This window comes from Hipposideros armiger, unplaced genomic scaffold (assembly GCF_001890085.2).
Source record: "Hipposideros armiger isolate ML-2016 unplaced genomic scaffold, ASM189008v1 scaffold_293, whole genome shotgun sequence".
NCBI classification, from domain to species: Eukaryota; Metazoa; Chordata; class Mammalia; order Chiroptera; family Hipposideridae; genus Hipposideros; species Hipposideros armiger.
Genome location: NW_017731643.1, coordinates 1,823,989 through 1,844,850, shown reverse-complemented (window position 1 = coordinate 1,844,850; position 20,862 = coordinate 1,823,989). Strand labels below are relative to the sequence as shown.

Sequence of the window (20,862 nt, the reverse complement as noted above, 5' to 3'; positions counted from 1 at the left end):
CTGTATTGTTATGTGCATCATTAGTTCATTCCTTTTCATTGCTGAGTTGTATCCCATTTTTTTTACTGTACCACAATTTGTTTATCCATTTGCCTATTGATAGGCATTTAGGTTGTTTCCATTTGGGGATATCATGAATAAATCTGCTAGGAAGGAATTTTGTAGATGTGTGTTTTCATTTCTCTTAGGTAAATAATTAAGGGTGGAATTGCCATGTCATAGGGAAGATTCAAATCTAACTTTGTAAGAAATTGCCAAACAGGCCTTTACTGTGGTTGTACCATTTTATAGCCCATCAGCAATATATGAGAATTCCAGTTGCTCCAGAGCCTTGCTGACATTTGATGTTGTCAGTCTTTTTTATTTTAGTCATTTTAGCAAGTCTGAAATGGTATGTCATTATGGTTTTAACTTGCTTTTCCCTGATGACTGGGTATGTACATTTTAAATTTTGAATTAACCCCTGTAGAGATGAACTAATTTATACCATTATCAACAATTTTCACACTTAGTTTAAGTATGTTTTGCAGTCTGCTAAAATAAATATTTACTGTGAAAAATTTCCTTTTTAAACTTGGTAACCCTCAAATGTTTGTGCTTAATGTTCATTAATGATATATTCAGAAAGTATAAGAAATAAGTGTTAATTCATGAACACTTTAGTCCCATATCATGAATTGTGTGGGGGATTTTCCGCTAAAGAGAACATGGGGGAATAGGAGATGAAAGAATAACTCAAAGGCATGTACATTTCTGTAGAGTATGTGATATAACTAAGGTTAAATCTAACTTCTCGTTTTAGACTACCTCTTTAAATCAGTGTTTACTAAGTATCTGTTATGTGCTGGGCTCTTACTCCATTTTTATTTCATCAGAGGAGGGTTGTTATTTTTAGTATGTGTGACGTTAATGCAATAGGAAGTAACACACTTACATCACTAGATTTTGGGGTTCTGGGGAGCCAATTAACAGAAATTCATGTTAATATTAACAAAAGTAAGTTTTATATTATAATACGTAGTGGTAGAAAATTCAGAAAATATTTTTGGTTAAACATAGTAGATCAAACATTTACCTCTACTTTTTCCTGCAACACCATTAAAATATCAGAAAGGATTTCTTAAAAGGCAGAAACCCACAGGGACAGAACTGGCAAGGACACAGCACAGATGTGACATCCAGAAAAATTTGGAAGCTGGAAAGCAGATGGAGGATGGGTAGCAACTGGCTTAGCACACCAGAGAAAGCTGAAAGCTAAGTGTCTACAGGGAAAATGTTGGCTCCCGCACTGGAAAAGCTTGGGAATTGGAGGCTCAGAAGATACCTCTACATCAAGGATGTAAGGTTGGCCTGGAAAGGAGGTTGGAAGAGTATTCAGGAAGCACTCAGGCCTGATATTCCCTCTCTACCAAGCAGAAGGCTGGAGGTTTATTTTTTAGAGAACATGAGCTAGAGGAATTGTGGGCTCAGGGATCAGGCACAACTCAAGAGAGAAGTATTATATAGAAAATGAGGATTGAATGAAAAGCTTACGGACTGAGTGGTGAGACCCATAGCCGCTTCCTGCATTTAGCATCTAGAACTGTGACAGCTAAATCTGTCTTCCTCTTTGGGAAACCAGCTGCTATTCTCAGAGATAAAACCTCCAGATACCACATGAAAGTCCTCCCAACAAATGGCCCAGCCCCTCTCTGTCCCGTGGAGAGTTACTCCTGGAGAAGGCTTGCCTTCAACCACAGAGCTGCTTGTTGCCTCGTTTAAGAAAACCTCAAGTAGAAAAGATGCCAACCAAATCAGACGCACAAACCAGGAGAAACTCAAAGGAAACAAAATGCAGAGGACAGATGGAAACTTTTTAGAAATTAATGAATATTATCACAGAGATTGGAGAAAATATCATATATATGAAAACAAGAGTAAGACGTTGATAAACCAACAATCAGAGAATTACAGAAAAAGTTCATAGGAATTAAAAAATGTGATGGCCAAAATAAAAAAATAATTAGAATAAGTGAAAGATAAAGTATCTTTCAGTGTCCCAACAAGATGAAGAGTATGACAGAAAAGCTATAGATGATCAGTCCGTGGGCCCCCAAATCCTAATACAGGCCTTCTAAAGGAGAAAATGGAAAATGGCAGAGGACAAATTACCAAAGAAATAATACCAGGAAAGTCCCCAGGATTGACGGTCCTGAGTTTCCTTATTGAAAGTCCCTCCAAGTACCCAACCCAAAACATGAGAAGCTTGAAGTTTCAGGACTCCAGATAAAAAGAAAACAATCTTAAGTCTTCCCAGAAGGAACTGTAGGTTACAAGGAGTTGATATTGAGAATGGTAAGAGAGACTACATCCCGACTGAGAGCTAGACGCAGTACAGCAGTGCCTTCAAAATTGTGAGCAAAAACGGATTTCTAACCTAGAAAACCATACCCGATTTTTAGGGTGAAGGAATAAAGACTTTCAGATGTGAACAATCCTTAAAACTTCACCTTCCGTGTACCTTTTCTTAAAAAATGTTCCACCAAGAGAGAATAAGCAAAGAGGAAACCTGGGGTTCAGAAAACAAGGTTTCCAACCATAGGCAAAGGGAATTCCTAGGATGATCAGAAAGGAACATTCTAGAACAATACCTGTGTAGCAGGCCTGGAGAGTAGCTCCAGGTCTAGGGACTCAAGAAGGATATGTATTCAAACGGATAAATTATCTGTGGGTGCATATGCCATACTTGTTCATCGGTCAGAGTTTAGAGATACGTAAGCAGAGATATGTTTTAATGAAGTAATGAGTGAACTGTCAGCACCAGGAAAAATAAAGTGTAAATGAGAAAAGAAAAGGTCTCAGGACAGCGTGGGTCAGGGTGAATAATATTTACAAAGCCAGAGTGAGGTGAACATTTGCATATTGAATTGCCCAGAAGTGTGTTGCATTGTAATTGGCAGCTAGCAGAGGAGAAATAATCCCTCATTTCAGAGGGTTCGGTTATTGTGTCACATTATTCCTGTGCCCTCTCCCTTCCCTCCTGTACAAAGTGTTGTTTTGAATCTTAAAACAACTTGTCTTTCTTTGTCTTCAGAGAGCGAAACTTGTCTTGGCCTGGAACCAAGTAAAGAGAGCCAACATAAAGAGGAGGCGGCCCGGGAGAGCAGTCCCTGCTGTCATCCGATGGCGCGGCCGGCCGACCCCCCGAGCCTCCTGGTAGCTGCAGGGAGGGGCCGCACGGCGGAGCCACTGGGCAGCGCCGAAGCCACAAGGGAGCTCCACGCCCAGCCCTCGGAGGCAGCCGGGAGCAGCAGGTCTGGGCCACGCTCCTCCGAGAACGCTTGTGAGGGTGGCCGCTGCCTGCAGCTGGCTCAAACAGAGCTCTGCCAAGATGTGACCGGAATCGAGGGCGCTGCTGAAGACCCTGAGCTGCCCCTTTCCAGCGAGTCAGTGACAGAGCCGTTGGTGTCACCGGGCTCTGACCATATACCTCCTGCCTCGATTTCTGAGGGTGAATGTTCACAGACTCCAAGAAAGGCACTCCAGTTGCCACTTGAGGATGCTTCTGAGGCGTCGCCCACAGACCAACTTGAGAACAATGAATTAAATGAGCTGCAGCAACCCGACCTCACAGGCACTGATGGAAAATCACCGCAGGGGCAGACTGACTCCCAGAGCTCCGAGAGTGTACTTTGTGAAAATAGCAAAGTATCTGACTTAAGTGCAGCGCTTGCAGAGGTGTCTATGGCCCCAGAGGAAAAGGGAGGTAAGGAGGAACGTGTCAGTGAAGAAACGGAAGACTATTTGCACAGCCTTTTAGAAGGATGTTTAAAAGATGCTGAAGAGTCCCTTTCCGGTGAGGAGGAAGACTCGGACCTTCTTCAGGATCTTTCTCCAGATGAAGCATCCTACACCCTCCAGGAGAACCTGCCTTCCGATGATAGCTGCCTCTCTCTTGATGATCTTGCAAAAAGGATAGAGATTGCAGAGGTAACTTTGAGATTTGGTATAAATACTATTAAGAGGAAAATTAGAAAGAAAAGAAAAAAAGCACATATGTGCTATATAGTGCCTTGTTCTTATAAATTTCCCCTGGTCTCAAACATGAGGGAAATTTTTAATGTTACTTTTAATCATTAGTGGTTTCGCTTATTGTAATCATTGTGTTTATGCTTCCAGGAGTTATATTGTGTGCCTCCAAGTACAGTAAGTGATGTGAATATCATTTTTTTATATTCCTATGACTTTTATTTGGAAGTCCTAGGAGTTACGATCAAGACAAGATGAGTCACATTCTTGTAAGGAAATCTCATTTTTCTTCTCATACATCTAGAAGATAAAATATATATATATATATATTCTCTTGTTTCTTAATATAGTTTTAGTTCTTTAAAACAATATCATAGAAAGAAGGAAGCACTTTAAAGTACAATAAGACTAGGAGATACTGGATGGATTTTTAAACCATTAAATTGTGTATCGGGAGGGTTCTCTTTCATACAGTATTATTGTTTAAGCTCTAGATTTGAACAAGCAATACTTGTATTATTACTTGTATATACTAAAACAAATATTATGAATAATTCAAAGTTGTAAAGTTTCTCTAATCAGTAATGAGGGTAACAAAAACCAAAAGGAAAAAAATGAGGAGAGGATCAAGATGACCATTCTCCTTTGTTTGATAAACAATTTTTTAAAGTTCGGAAAGAAAAGATAAAAGCCATACCAAAACTATAGCCCGTCAGGAACGCGGCCTGGTACAGTGGAAAGAGCATGGTCTGGTAACCTTGGTTCAAATACTGACCCCACCAGTTATCAGTCTTATGGAGTTACTTCTGACATTTACCTAAGTCTGTTTCCTGTGTCCTCCTCTGAAAATTAGGATACTAACTACCTTTCTTCGTCTGCATCTTACGTTTTTTTTCCAAGTTAGCTTTTAAGTCCTATTTATATCCAATGTTTTCTAATTTTGTAATATCACTGAAAAAAAAAAACTTCAAGTGGAAAATGGAAAAGTAACAAAGCCAAAGTAGACAGCAAAATAAACATAAAAATAGAACCCTGTGAAAGCTTTCTAAGATAATTGTAACTGTTGGATTGCTAGTTTCCTTTATTGAAGGAATTGATGTATAGTTAACTGTCTGTCAAACGTATAGTTAACTGTCCGTCAATCATGATTTTTTCTTCTTAATTTTTTCTTAAGATTATTTAGTAGCGCTTAATAAGTGCAGTGTTTCTGTTTAGGGTGATGGAAGTTCTAGAAATAGATATAGGTAATAGTTGTACAGCATTGTGAATGTAATTAATGCCACTGAAGTGCACATTTAAGAATGGTTGAAGTGGTAATTTTATGTTATGTTTACTTTACCACAACTTTTAAAAATAGTGAAAAAAAAAACAAAACACTAAAATAAATAAAGCTAATAGGACAGTGCTAGATCCAGTATTCCTCCGCTTGTTCATTTTTACCAGACCTCTGATACAGCAATTTATGAAAACCAGGGACACACTCATATTCAAATCTAGCTATAAAACCAAAAGGCTGCCATTACCTGACTGCTTCTTTTTACAGCAGTAGTTCAGTTGACCTTATGGGGAAAAAAAACATATGATCTAGTTTTACGTTTTTAAGTATAAATTGTGAAGAAGCATCAGGGTGCTCCTGTTGAGTCAGTCTCCTTGTCTTAAGGAACATTTTGTGGTGAGGCGTTACTGTTGAACTAACATTGTGCTAAAACTAAATGGAATATCCCTTCCTCAAACTCATAATTTCAGTTTTTCATACTAGATAACACCTCGTGGTGGAAACTATGTGTATTTGCATTCTAAAGTTGTCTTTTCTGTGAAGGTACTTTCTATAGGTGATAGTCCCCTTTCCTAACATACTGTTAGTCTGTTAAGCTGTGCTGTTTTAAGAACCCCCAAGAGCTACATATGATTTACAAAGCTAATTGACTTTCCTATAGTAATGCTAAACAGACTGTTTTCTGAATACTTCCTTCTTCATCCTGAGAAGGATATGCACGTATACCTTAAGAATGAGGTGTGGGGGCTAAGGAAAACTTGCAGGTAATCGTGGGCTTGCTTATAAGTGTGAGCCTTTTCTTTTTTCTTTTTTTTTTTTAATGCAAACATTGTTTCCTGCCTTCTGGAGGGATCCCCCATGTGTCAGGTGCTGAGCACGCAGTGAACAATCAGAATAAGTTCTGGCCTCTGGGGCCGCCCTGCTGCCACACCATTCGTTTTACTGGAATTGTTTTTGATGTCAGAACCCAACCCCCCTTTCCCCGAGGAACCTGCTAATGCTAATAAACCATTGACTTTCTGGGTTCGAGAATTTGGAAGGGTTGCATTGTCTTCTTTTTAAGCTCTTCATCTGTTCCTAGCATCAAAGCCTGAGAGAATTCAAGATGGCAAATTACCTTATAATTCAGAGACCCTCTTCTGAGCAGATTCTAGCAACATGATAATCCTTATGGAGATCAACCATTCATTTTCTTCATTAACATACACATCTGTAATCTATTGGCAGAGATGTCGTGTTCAGAAAACTATATGCTTCAGATTCAAGTAATTTTCATTTTTAGGAATAATGTATAGTGTAATAGTTGAGGAAGTAGCCACTTTATTACTGCTTGGGTCTTTAGAAAGCTTTTAACCTAAAAAAGGACAAAATGTGTTCCCTGACATCAGTCTAAATTGGCACCGCTTACCTGGATGTATCTTCCGGTCTCCCTGTTTCACAGAAAACAAAATAGGGCGGGGCATAACCCAGAACTTTCTGACGGGGAAAAGATGACAACCCAAAATTGCTGTTCCACTTGTCTTCAAAGAAGCTGTCTAATTCGAAGTGACTTCTGTGGCGTCTTCGTCCCTCTCTCTTGGCTAGATCCCTGAGATCAGGGAAATTAAGTTACGTTAAGACCTGCCACCATGGGACACGCTTACCAAGTTAAGATGGGAGGCTCGGGCTACGCAGTAGTGTTTTATGGCACCGTGTAAGTAGCCGTTCTGTGGCTCTCAGACAAAGGACGGTCTTAGAAACAGCAGTCATGGCCATTCTGCCCAGAATGGCTCTTCGATGGGGAGCAGGAGAAGTCCATCTTCCTTTCAATAGAGGAAATGCAGTCTTCCGGTTACAGAAGAGGGTTCATGGAAAACAGTTGACCCAGGGTTTATGTAAATGTCTACAGTGCCCCGTAGGATCATCCACAGATTAGCTATCTTTGTGCCAGATGGCTTCATCTTTGCCTTTCTTTATCCTGCCCTCTCAATTTCCTAATTAATTAAAGCTTCTCTGGATTATCATGTCTCTTGCACCCAGCTCTTTCTCCATTTTAATTCTGTTAATTTACATCTTTACTGCCTCTTCCTGGACTTCTGCAACAGCTGCCTAACAAGTTTTCCCATCCCTCATATAATCTCCCGCTCCAGATGGTCCTACACCAGCACTGGATAAACGTGGGGTCTCAAATTGATAGCCAAAGGGGCCAGTCAGGTAATAAAAGTAAATGAAATGGCTGTTGCAGAGCGATAAGGAGAAGGTTCCCATGCCTGTCTTGAGTTATTCAGCATTTTAAAACACTGCAGGCGAAACCAAACCCACCTGAGGACCTGGCTGTAACACATAGACTGTTAGTTTCAACTCCTGCTATAAAATACTTCTTGCGTTGTCAGCCTCTTCCCATGACACCTTTTGGCTCCAGAGTAAAGGCTGTGCTACATGGCTTGGTATTCAGGACACTTGGGAATCTGGCCCATTCACCTTTCCAACATCGTCTCCTACTGTTCCTTTGTTCTCAGCCTGTACTGTAGTCAGACCAGCTTCCTCGCTGCCACCCAGATACACCTTGCATATTGTCACTTCGGATCTTTAGCATCTGTTACCCTGCTCTGGAGTGAGGCACCTCCTTTGCACACATTTATTTCTCCCAATCCTGCCGACCTAGGCCGTGCCTTTTTAGCATGTAGAGTGCCAAATGCAGTGCCTGGCTCGTGGTCAATATCTAGTAAACGCCAAGTGCTGCCATTATTCTTTGGTCACTGAAGCCTGTAACGTTTATTCCTTTCAGACTGTTCCTCTGAACTTCAAAGGAGGGAGGGGCTTGAACATCATCCCTCCTGAAGTCCTCTAGCTGTGACCTTACCTTGTGATTGTAGGACGCACACACGCATACACACTCTTCTGCACTAAATCACAAACTCCTTAAGCATAGGGATCCTGTTGAATATGGTTTTGTATTCTTATAAAAAACCCACACAAGCTATACAGCCACCCCTACACAGTAAGACTCTTTTCCTTTTTACTGAGTTGACTTTGAAAACTAAATGACCTTTAAGAACAGATTTAGTTTTTATTATTTAAGGGGGAAAGCTGTGTTACTCCAATAAATATAGGTTAGGTGCTATCTGTACGTAAATTCCTCATCCGTGTGTTCATGTACTTTTTGGCATATTCACTGAGCACCTGTTAGAGTCTAAAAACGGGGGAGATGCCCATGAATGCAAATCAAGGCTCTATTCTCATGAGGCTCCTGCTCTAGAGGGAAAGACACACAATGAACAAGCTCACATGAAAATAAACTGTAGTTCAGAGATTGGTGAGGCTGTGAAGACCTCTCAGGGGGAGGGGATGAGACAGATGGAACGGGTGGGTGGGGTGGAGGATCAGGGTGTCGGGGACAGCAGTGCGAGGACCAGCACAGAGGGACATTCCCCAATGAAGAAGGAGGTATTTCCTATAGAGCCTCGTTAGACCAGGAGAAGGAACTGGAATGACACTCACTCTGTGGTGGTGGAAAGCCACGATTCTGAGCAGATGTGACCTAATGTGCTTCCTGGCCGCTCTGTGGAGACTGGAATGCGGGAGGAAGGGGCCAAAGAGTAGAGGCCAGCCAGGTTATTGCAGTGGTTCAGGTGAGAGGTCATGAAAGGAAGCATTCAGGTCGTAGCAGGACGTGGGGCGAAGATATATTTTTGAAGGAGGCCTTGACAGGACTTGTCAATGGATCAGATATGGGGGCTGGTGGTGAGGAGCAGTTCTGAGGGGAAGAGAACCAGGTGTTTCATTTTGGAATCCGCCCATTTACACACTTTACCGGGGGTTAAAAAGTGGGAGAGGATCTTGACATTCTTAGCATTTCTTTTCCTATTTTATACTTTAACTTGTCCCTTTAAGCCAACGAAAACAAATGCCAAAACCACGAAGTAGTGCCTAATCTAGAAACTTGGGATACATTATGAAACTCCTGTTTTTATGTTGAAAAAAAATCCTTGTTTTGCTTTTTAAATTAATCTTATAAAAATTCAGCATTAACATACTTCATCATCATTTGGGTTGTTTTTTTTCTCTTTTTCACTCTCTCCCTATCACAGCGTTCTAAGAGGCAGCCCGGTGGAGATCCGCCGTCTGCTTTCTGGAAGATGGCTTTCCTCCATATACGCGTCTGCCTGCTCCAGCTGTGACTTGTTCTATTAATTTGCTGTAGTCGTAGCCATGACATTAATCCCCTTCCAGATTAAGTGAATGACACAAAAGATCTTTCATCTAACCATCTCCTCCCCCACGACTCTATATTGATGGATTTGGCCATTAGTTTCGGTGTCTTTTAGTTGAGGTGATGTGTAAGATAAGGATTTGTTGCTAGAGATATAGACTACTTTGGAAAGACAAAAGAAACTGACTTAATAAGGTTTAACATCTTATACCATGACACAAAGCAAACTTTCTTAATTAAATTTATTGGGGTGACATTGGTTAATAAGGTTATGTAAGTTTTAAGTATACGATACTATAATGCATCATCTGTATATTGCGCTGTGCTCATCACCCCAAGTTTAGTGCCCTTCTGTCCCCATATATTTGACCCCCTTTACCCTCGCCTCCCTTCCCCAGACCCTTTCCCCTCTGGTACCCACCACACTGTTGTCTATCAGTGAGGTTTTTTGTGTGTTTGTTTGTGTTTGCTCGTTCATTTGTTGCTTTCTGTTTTATAGCCCACATATGAGCGAAAACATATGATTCTGTCCCTTTCCATCACAGATGAAATAGTGCCATTTGCGACCACATGGATGGATCTTGAGAGCATCATGCTGGGCGACATAAGTCAGACAGAATAAGCGAAATATTAATAGTCATAGAAAATAAGATCTTTTCACATTAGGGAAATGGCAACAGGTTTAATCTTGAGTTTGTATTCAAACTCTGCCAGTAACTGGAGCTGCAAGTTTAAGCATGTTATTTAAGCTCTCTAAGCTTGCCTTCCTCATCTGTAAAATGGATAATGCCTGTACAAGAGTGTCATCCAGATTAAATATGACGCTATATAAATGTCTTTACAGAAAGTATATAAATTCACTAAATTATAGTTTTTATTATGGAACCCAAATCCAAGAGAGCAGGCAGCGAGCATCGCTTATTTTTTCAGTGAAGAATGATAGTGGTGAATTTGACATGTGGTTTTCTATACTAAGATTGCTGGCTCTTGCACAGTGTGTAATATACTATCTGATTTATGAATGTTAATTCTCAAGCTAGTTGGAAACCAAGCATGTGTTCGTGTTCAAAATCTACCAGCCTTGAGGTTCTGGATTGAGTAAAGCCTACATCATTAAAAGAATATTATTTGGGATCTATTTTCTTTAATTTTATGAGGAGGCAGTTCTAACAAGGCCTCTGAATGTTTTCCTTGTCACAATAGGATTTACTGTAGAATTGCCAAATAATTTTGTTTTTACAACCAGTTCATTCTTAAAATGCTATCTGAGATGATCATTGGTGTTTGAAGGGAAGTGCAGAAGAACTGATTATTTGCAAACATAGAAGAACAGGCCAGATGGATGTTTTGTTGTTGAATCCTTCCCTTACTCATAGAGTGCCAACAGTAACAATTACATTCATTACAGCTGAGACATTCTTTTAGTTCATGATACAGGGGCTTGGTATATTGTGTTTGGGTAGCAAAAGAATTTGGTAATTGAAGTGGGAAACCAAATTCAGTTTTTAAATCTATCTTTTTTTGAGATTTTAAAATTCTTAACCATGTAATATCAACATTTTGGTTAAAAGCGGGGTGGTGGGGGCGGGCATAGAAATGTTTTTTGGAGTAGTTTGGAGGCGACACATTTCTGTGTGCCCTAAATCAACTCCCCAGCCTACTCTGAAACATTCGGCAGTCTTTTGAATGAAATCCCAAACTAAGATTGTGGCCTTGTTTCGGCTGACGTCCCTTCTACCATAGAATTAACGAAAACTCTACCAGAGTCATTTCTTAAACACTCTTTATGTTTGACTGCCTTGGTGTGGTAAGCAGGAATTTCTGTCCTACGAGTAGGTTCTAAGGCCTCTGCCCCAAACTCTTGCTAGAACAGAAAGGCCCTTTTCCACTTGTCTTCTAAGAGTTTCTGCCTTGGCTTGCATCTCCTATGCCTAAGCTTGGCCACACCATTCCTATTCTCCATCTTTAGACTATGGGACCAGAGGGCAGTTAGAAAAGAAACTGAGAAACCTGGAAAAGATCCTCGAACAAGACTGAAAGGGTATAATGGAAAAGAGCACACTTTACTTCAGACACTGGGGCAGGACCTGATGAAACGAAAGGTTTTGGGTGGGAGATAAAAAGGAGAAGAAAACAGATGGCATGGTTATATTATTAGCCAAGAATTCAGGGTTGGTGGGGGAGAATGTCAAAATGTTGGCCCATCCCACCCAACTGTAATGTCTCGTGTTCTTTTTCCCTCTTTCCAAAAGTTGCCAAAGTTCATTGCCACCCATAGCAAATAAAGTGGGGCCACTTGGGAAAGCCTGGATCCCTTAACTGCATAGCATTCCGAGCCAAACACCCCAGATAGGCCAAGCAGGAGCTAAGATAGGGGCCTGACAGCTGCTGCACTAGGACTACTTTGAGGTCTTGGAAGCACATTCTGTATCTTTCCAGATGATTTCCAAAGCTTTTCTCAGTCTTTCAACATCCATTTATTCATGTTGCAATGTCTTGATTTGAGACTTGGGTCTGTGTCTTTAATTTACAGATTCAAAGTTCTTATCACCAAGATACATAGCTGACAGTAATGCCACTCTGGGGCTTATCCTCGGAGCTATTCTTTTTAGCTGAGCCATCTTGCCACCTGTTGGCAGCTCAGCGACAGCTCAGCTCGGGCTGGGACTTGAACTGCTGTTGCTCAGAGCTCACACTCTTAAGCGAGCTCTTAACCAACTCAGCCACTCAGCCAGCCCAAAGCTATACTTAACAGGATTATTTATTCTAAGTAGTTAAATCAACTTGAAAATACCTATGGTATGTGAATTCACTATGGGTAAATGTGCAGCTTTATTTTATGAAGAAAATAGTTTACGAAAACCTAATTTTTTTTATATTTGCTAAAAATAAAAATATCTATAGTAATAATATAGTCATTAAATTAATTTTGATTTTTCATCTCTTGCTCTTAAGTGAGTTATTAGGACTTCTTTCTGTCTCAGTTTCAGCAGGATGCTTGTAAAATCATTTTTCTTTGTTGTGTGAAGGGGCTTTTTAATGGTGTTGCTTTCTAAAGCAAGATTTGAAAGGCTGTCCTTTTGCATATTTGTACTTTCCATTTTAATGTCACTAAAATACTTTAGTTTTCTCAGAAGGACATCATCCGAAATACGTTTTTCCTATAAAAAGAATACATTGCTACCATATTGATTTTTTTCTTTTTTTGAGATAATGGTTTCCATAGACCCATGTTTAAGGAAAACCAGTAGAAAACTATATTGAGTTATTTCACCCTAAAAGCCTTGAGTTATAAAAAGAACTAATAGAGTCTGTAATATTTCTACATAGCACATTATCAGAAATAAGCTAGCTGGCTGGAACTGGAAATTATATGAAGTATTTTCTGCCAATGATTGGCTAAATGACCTTACAAGCAGTCCTCAGCTTACAGTGATCTGATAGCAGCAAGTCACTGACATCTACAGTGTTAGGCCCACAATGCCCACCTGTGTCATCACCTACAGCTCGTCTGGGTGGTCAACACGCAGGTTAACTTCTGTGAATCAATGGCTTAGGGGGCTTTGACAGGTCTCCTGCTTTCCAGACTGGCTCTACCAAGGGATCCTCTTAGCTTTCTCCCTGTACTTGGGAGTCTTTTATCTCTGAAATGGAATGGCAAGGGCTTTTGTTTTTTACTTTGTTCCTAAATAAGGGGTGGGGCAGAGGCAAGAGGGAGGGATCCCAAGAGAAAACCAGAGGGCAGCATTGGAAGGGCAGGAGGTGGGAGACTGAAGAGATAGTAGACAGCAAACTTTTTCTAGGAAGGGCCAAATGTAAGTATTTTAGACATTATGGTGTGTTGCAGCTGTTTAGTTCTGCCATTGTAGCCCCAAAGCAGCCATACACAATATGTAGATGAATGGGCTTGGCTGTGTTCCAGTTAAATTTTATTTACAAAAATAGGCGGAGGGCCTTCGGCCTACTGATCATAGTTTGCCAACCTCTGCAATACCACCAAGCAATATGACCCGAGTAAACTGGCTCTGAGAGAGATTCTAGAACAGAAGTCCTGAAAATATTTTGAGCAGTTGAGCATTCTTTAGTAAATGCATAGTTTCTCAGAGAAACTGTGAGCAACACTCATTTTGATGTCACAAGTTGGTATCAAATGTATTTTGAGTCTCACATGTTCATTTCTTTAAAATTCCTGGTGAATGAAAAAAGCAGTGGTAGATCATCAGCCTCTGTTATGAAGCAAAACTCAGCACTAATAATTAGGCAAAGAGGGGTCATAAATGAGCATCTCACAGATGACTTAACAGGGAAGTGGGGCTAAAAGCAGGGTAATTACGGGAGACCTGATTTCCAGTCCACAGCATGCTGAGTCCCGCTGCGTCAACCTACCTGGCCCTGGAGTCAAGTTAGGGTTTTAGAAACTCAGGGTTTTAGACGTGTGCATTTGGCAGTCACCTGCACAGAAGTGAAAGAATTATTCTGTTAAATTTTGATGACTGTGATTTTTTTTTATTAGGAATTGAACAAATCTATCACTAGAAAGTCAAATCCCCGTTGAATTGAATTCACCTTGTTACTGTTGCATGTAAAATATCATTGATATTTCCCACCATAATTGAACAAATGGTTCTTATCATCTCCGACAGGTTGCTCCTGCTGAAGGATTGGTCTCTATATTAAAGAAGAGGAGTGATACTGGAGACCCTCCTGCCCAGATGCAACAGAAACCATCTAAGCGAAGAGTCAGATTCCAAGAACTAGATGACCACTTAGATCAAGGTAAATACACTGCTCATGACTGACTCTCCGTGTTTGCTGAACGAATGAATTAGTGTATGATAACACAGGATTTGTAAAAGAATATGTGGATTTAGGTTGTTTTATGTTCTATAAAGACACAGCAAATCGAACTATCATCAGTTCTTACATATTTCCTAAGCATTTCGTTGGCTCAAATAAGTGAACAAGTTGCAAAATACAGCTTATGACCTCCTATCCCACAGACAGTCCTCAGTGTTCAAAGCTCATTTCGATTTCCTGGCTGAGTTTTTTGTTTTTTGTTTTGTTTTGTTTTGTTTTTAGGGTTTTTTTAGCGAGCCTGCAATTTTTGTCTTTTCAGCGGTAGTTAACTCTCCTCTCTTATAAATGTGGAAAATATGTATAAATTACAAGTGTATTCTCTTCAGTGATTTCTACTTGACTCTGTAGAAAGAAGTGCCTCTTAAGAGCAGCAGTTTGACACTGTTGTTGTTTGCCTTTTTCCTCTGGGGCCTGTGTTTAAGGCGGTTGCTAGGTTTACCTAAGGCCCAGGTAAATAAGAGTGAGTAGAAATAGAGCCAAGAACCTGTCAGTATGCTTCCCATGCTTATAGAGCTGCGTTGTTCAAATAACAGTGTAAACATGTATATATGCTTTCTAAGTATGACATAAAGTATAGGAGTTTCCAAATTATGACAATTACAAAGCTGGGAGGAGCCTTGGAAGTAATCTCTTCCCACTCATCCATTTACCTCTGCTCCGGATAAAGTGCTTAATTGTTTGTTTGCACTAATAGGCACTGAATTGGGCTTCCCAGGAGGAGCCCTGGATATAGAACTGACAATCCTATTTCACTTAGTAGCCATCTCTTCGTAAACCAATCACTTAATGTGTGCTCAGTAGCCTCACATGCCTTGTGGCTTCCATGTCAGCACAGCTATAAACCGTTTCAACACATGTAGATAAGACAAAAAAAATTGATATTTTTAAATAAACTGTATTTAAATTTGTGGAAAAGAATATGTGATTATGAAGAAAAATATGGAAAGATACATCAACTAGGTTGTTAACATAGATAACGGGGTGGTAGGGAATCAATGCCAAAAAAAAAAGAAAACATGGTGAAAATACTAACTAAACTGACATTTAAAAACCCCAAAAGACGCAACATGAATATGGTCATATTTATTCATTTGTATAAAAATATATTTGCATATATACATATAAACTATTAAAATCTATTAAACTATGAATTTATAAATCACAATAGGATTACATAACCCTTTTTATATAAAAATCCTGAAACCATATGTGTTTGATGGGGAAGGAAACACACCAAATTTAACAGTGTTTCTCTGGGGTCAAAGTGGAATATGATTGGGTAGAAGAAAAAGGAAGAATCTCTTAAACTCTTAGATACTTTTGTGTTTGAATTTTCACAGGAAGAATATATTCACACATTACTGTAAAACCTTCCAAATAAAGCCTATTTGGCTTATTTTGAGTTATATAAAATTTGTTTTTTTTAATCAAAGTAATATATGCTAATCATGAGAAAACTCAAATGGTAATCAAATAAAAAAGTATAAGTTCTTCAACCCTTCCGTAAGGGTTTCCCCAAGTACTGATTGAAGGAAGTTTCTTAGTACCCTTTGAAGACACATTCTGTATACACGAGTATGTATGTATATGTATGTATACACTCTTGAGGCAGCTCAGCAGCAACTGAATAGTTTTTCTGTTTTTTGTTTTTTTGGTTTTTGGTTTTTCTTTTTTAGCTGAGTCATCCTGCCACCTGTTGGCAGCTCAGCAGCAACTCAGCTCGGGCCAGGCATCGAACCACTGTTGTTCAGAGCTCTCACTCTTGAGCAAGCTCTTAACCAACTGAGCCACTCGGCCAGCCCCTGTATACACTCTGACACATACGTATGTGTCTTTTTTTTAACAAAGTGGGTTCATTACATACTGTCAGTGTCACGTGTCTTTAATTTAACAGTCAATCTTGGACATTTTCCTGTGAGAGAACATACAAATTTTATTTCATTCTGTTAAATAATTGCATAGTATTCCATTGTATGAATGTTCCATAATTATTTAACTATTCCATTGTAACTACAATAACTAAGTTATTCTCCACCCTTTGTTATAGCAAACTTTGCTGCAGTGAACATGCTTAGAAATATGATATTGTGTGTTGTGTGAATCCGTAGGCTAATTCCTAAAAGTGGATTTGCTGGGCTAATTGCTAGGGACTAGTTTGGCCTGAGGCAGTCCTGGTTCACACTTGTTGTCCTAGCGTTCTATTTAGTTAACACTCTTTTTCACTCTCAAAAATGTCCCAGTCTGGAGGATAAATTAATTTAAAATTTTGATAGGTACTGCTAAATTCCCTTCCCTGAAGGTTTTCATATACCCTCATCATGCTGATCATCAAACTTTTTAGCCTTTCCCAAATATTTCTTATTTTTATTTAATTATGAATGATCATTAAGAGTGTCTATATTTTTTCAATATGGAAAGACCGATGTGGACATTTTTACTAAAAACAAACCTGCCAGAGTTATTAAGCAAAATAAAAAGAAATTACTGTCCTAGCTACAATTTCACTATTCCACTAAGAGATAAGAATAAAATTGAGAATTATTAAGATGCGAGAGTGATCCTCCACAAAGTCATTTTTTTATTGTTTAATATCAAATTGACTTTGCTTTAAGGTGGTCCCATGATGTGAACTCCAAAGATATTATAACAGTGAGGTTATAATTTATATTCTAAAATAATGCTATGAGCACATCAAAGAAGTGTACTGCCTTTCTTCATCTTTTTTTATGCAAGTGATCATATTCGTTGTATAAATGAGCTAGTTTTAAATTGAGCTTTCCAAGCCTGTATCTTTGTGATACTAAAAGGTAGGTCCTTGTAGAACCATTCATGCACTAGCTTTCTGTCAATGACTCCTGTTCCTAGAGGACTAATAGGAGAAACATCTAGTTATCTTAATCAGTGGGAAGAGTACGGATGCTAGGATTTCCCTTGTGTGTCATTATAACTTTGCTCTGTTCTCATGTTTGCAGATGAAGTTGGAGGTGGTTCCTGTATTTTATTGGTCTTGCTGTGCATAGCTACAGTTTTCCTTAGTGTTGGAGGAACTGCATTATACTGCACTTTTGGTGACATGGAGTCACCTGTTTGTACGGACTTTGCCAACAACATGGACTTCTATTACTCTAAGTTACTGCAGGGAATGGCAGAACTTAAACACTGGATCTACCTCTCCTAGCAGCATTCAAGAGGGACAGGCAAGCTGGCAGTGAGACTCTAAGAGTAAAACTTTCTAAACAGCTTTTATTTTAAGAGCTGTGTAATGGTTGTGTCCCCTTCCCCCAGTGAGAAACCATGGACATCAAAAAACAGCGACTGTAAATGGCAGTCCAGAGGAGCTCTTAGAATAATCCATGCAATGCGTCAGATGTTGATGTGAACGTTGTAGATGGAAGGAGTGAGCTTTGGAGAGCGTGTCTATGCCCTCCGCACTGCCTTCTAGTGTAATGAGCTACACGGAGCAAAGTTAAACAGGGCAGTGTTGGAGCCGCACCATTTTTTAGCTTCCTTGTCAAGCTAACGGTTAAAGGACACTTTTGGTTTACATTTGTTGGTCCAAAGACATTGCTTCCAGCCATCACGCAATAAGTGTGTGCATAAACCAAAAGGAGTTACCTGTGGCTTCCATGTCTTTTTTAGTTAACCTTGGGAGATATGTAATTTAGACTTTGTGCATTATTTCCAGATTCTGTTCTCCATTTGTGAAACGGTTGTGTGTGTGTGTGTGTGTGTGTGTGTGTGTGTGTGTGTGTGTGCGCGCACGCACGCACATATGTGTTCAGACAGTTGATCAAAAGCAAATACCCAACACAGAATAACAAAAATGATCTTTATTCTTTTAACTAAACTATAGATTTGCAGGCACAAATCTTCAAAGAAGGCTTAACTATGGAACAGGTGAATTATGGAAACCTCGGCCCTGAAATGTGAAACTGTGACAGATCTGTGACCATTAACTTGATTAACCAGCCAGAAATTAATCACAGGCCTAGAGGTAAAATTAAAGAGCTCCCTCTGGGTCTCAGGCAACCAGTTTCATCATGGATTCAGTGCTTCCTGAAGTATGATGAACACTGGACTCAACACAATTCAGCAACTGCTTGTTGAGTACCTATTATGTTCTGAGAATCTAAGAGCCAGAATACACAGATAAATATCAGTTCCTGCTCTAGATTTTTTAATTCTGGTCTTATGTAAAAGAAGAAAAAAAAACTGAATACTTTGGCAAATGAAATCACCACATATAATTCAGTATTAACAGATCATGCATTCAGATATTTGAATGTGCTTTCATACCATGGGCTGATTTTGACCTATTATGAGGTCATTAAGCGAAAATTCAATCATGTCTTAAATAGGTAAATGTCTGTTTTTTGTTTAAATCTGTCAGTTAGGTGGCATTTTCTCTTCTAAGGCCTAACATTTAGGAAGCCTTCCTTGCTTTCACTTTTTATATCATAGGCAGCATTTAAAAAAAAACACACATGAATTATAGTTTTTTAGCAAGTGATCATTATTTTATGTTTTTCTGTTAGGATCATTTTAAAGAAAAAGGGAGAAATTACTTTCTTTGTTACTGGCTGGTACAGTGCCTCCCTTTGTGTTGCTGCTTATTTATTTAGATTATATGACTTTTAAAGGGCTTTTATATAAGTTGAAAGATGTTATTGAGCATGCGTTTGGTTATCCCAATGTAGATATTTAATTATCATGTACTTAGTATTTTATTGATTTTTCTATAATTTCAGTTCATTATGTTTTTAGGTTCGTGTATTTTTAAATTGATGTTTTATTTTCACTTATAATACTGTTTGACTTGTCTCTATCATGTCACCATAAACTAATATTTTCAAGGATTATAGATCAAAGATATTTATTTAGCAGTGTACAAGATACTGAAATTTAGATTCCTTATACTTAAGGCTGATTTTATTAGAAGATTATTTTAATGTTCTATTATAAATTTTAAGACTTTGTATTCAGATTGTATGTAAAATACGTAAAATGTTGACGGTACTATCTTATGTGGTTCTATAAAAGACATTCACAAACTCTACTGTGAGGGCATCCCCACCATAGGCAACCCTCTTCTGTTTTACCCTCAATTTCTAGTTATGGGAATTTGGTGATGCTGATTTCTGCCAGTTTTATGGTCAAGATAAGTCAAAACTTCCCTCCTGTTCTCTTTTAGGTCACTTTCAAAGTCCTAAATAATCTGTAGTGTCATTTCCCTAAAGGCCAGCAGGGCCATCACTTCTGAAACCGAAGATTTCCTAGGGACCTTCACACTGAGATGAAAGAGGTGAGATAATACCTTGGTCCTCAAGGGCCCAGTTGAGTCTGAAGAGAACCACGTGTGTCCTCTCTGCTTCCCAGGGAGGGTGAGGTGAATTCAGGAGCATATTGATATCTTGACTTAGAACAGGCATGAGAATCTCAACTAGAAAAATTAGGGCAATTAAAAAAAAATGTAATAGTCATTTATTGCATGAATTGGAGTAATTACATCTGGTAATGAAAGAATTGTTATCTCATACGTGAAAATTCGTCCAGTTTTACTATCCTGTAATTCTTTCTGTCATTCGAAAGTACTGACAACTGTTTGTAACTAATCTTCCTTAAGAACTGTATTTGAGGGTAACAGATCAAGCTTGTAATTTAAAGTCTACACCAACAAAGTGTCTCAGAGGGTTTATTTGAACCTGGGGTGCTGAGAAAAAAAACTGCTTTCCAGTGAAAATAAAATACCTTCAGAAGTTGGGCTGGTGGGGCCGGCTGAATGACTCAGTTGGTTAAGAGCTCGCTCAAGAGTTTGAGCTCTGAGCAACAGCGGTTCGATGCCCTGCCCGAGTTGAGCTGCCACTGAGCTGCCAACAGGTAGCAGGATGGCTCAGCTTAAAAAAAAAGAAGTTGGCCTGGCCCCACAAGCAGGTGGCTGTCCATTTGGGGAAGTCTAATAGGTCTCTCCTTAAAGGCTCCTCTGTTCCTAGAACACCCCCCCGCCCACCTGCCTGACACAGGAACTGGAATTTGCTCTAAAAATCCCTTTAGATTTAAAAATCAGAATTCTCTGGGAGGTTTACATTAGTGATCTGTGAATTTGTGTGTTCTGCTGAGAGGATTGGAAATTTGAAGGTAGGCCTTATTTTGAAAGAACAGATGTGAATTGGGTCTTGCTGGCATGGTAGAAGAATAGGAGATGGGAGTAGCAGGATGGAGAAGGGGTAGGAACTGAGAAGTGAGAAGAAAGGTGGGAAGAGAACAAAGAAATCCTGTAGCTATTAACCTGCTCTGCTGAAGCTGGCTTTGTGGCATTTGCTCCCAATCCAGGGACAGTGAATATTTTGTGTTCCTACTGACGTGACTTATATAACTGTTCATTTCTATGGGCTCAATTAATATTAACCTGCCCTTGTCTACTTCTTTCTGCAGTGTAATAGTGTTTTCACATTTATTTATTTGATGCTTAGATCAGTAAACACACACTCCCTTGAGTCTGGGTCTTGTAACTCCCAAATCCAGTAGTATA

At 39.3% G+C, this 20,862-nt stretch overlaps 1 protein-coding gene across 3 annotated transcripts in view; it reads left to right on the top strand.

Moving 5' to 3' along the window:
* The window catches only part of CNST (consortin, connexin sorting protein), an 84,337-nt gene extending 64,326 nt beyond the window's left edge, over positions 1-20,011 (top strand). For all 3 annotated transcript variants that reach the window (XM_019659047.1, XM_019659044.1, XM_019659045.1), the window contains exons 9-11: positions 3,074-3,969; positions 14,120-14,252; positions 17,306-20,011. In XM_019659047.1, coding sequence (XP_019514592.1) covers positions 3,074-3,969; positions 14,120-14,252; positions 17,306-17,511 — 1,235 coding nt within the window. In that variant the 3' untranslated portion in view covers positions 17,512-20,011. The remainder of the gene's footprint in view (positions 1-3,073; positions 3,970-14,119; positions 14,253-17,305) is intronic.
* Positions 20,012-20,862: the final 851 nt, after the last annotated feature.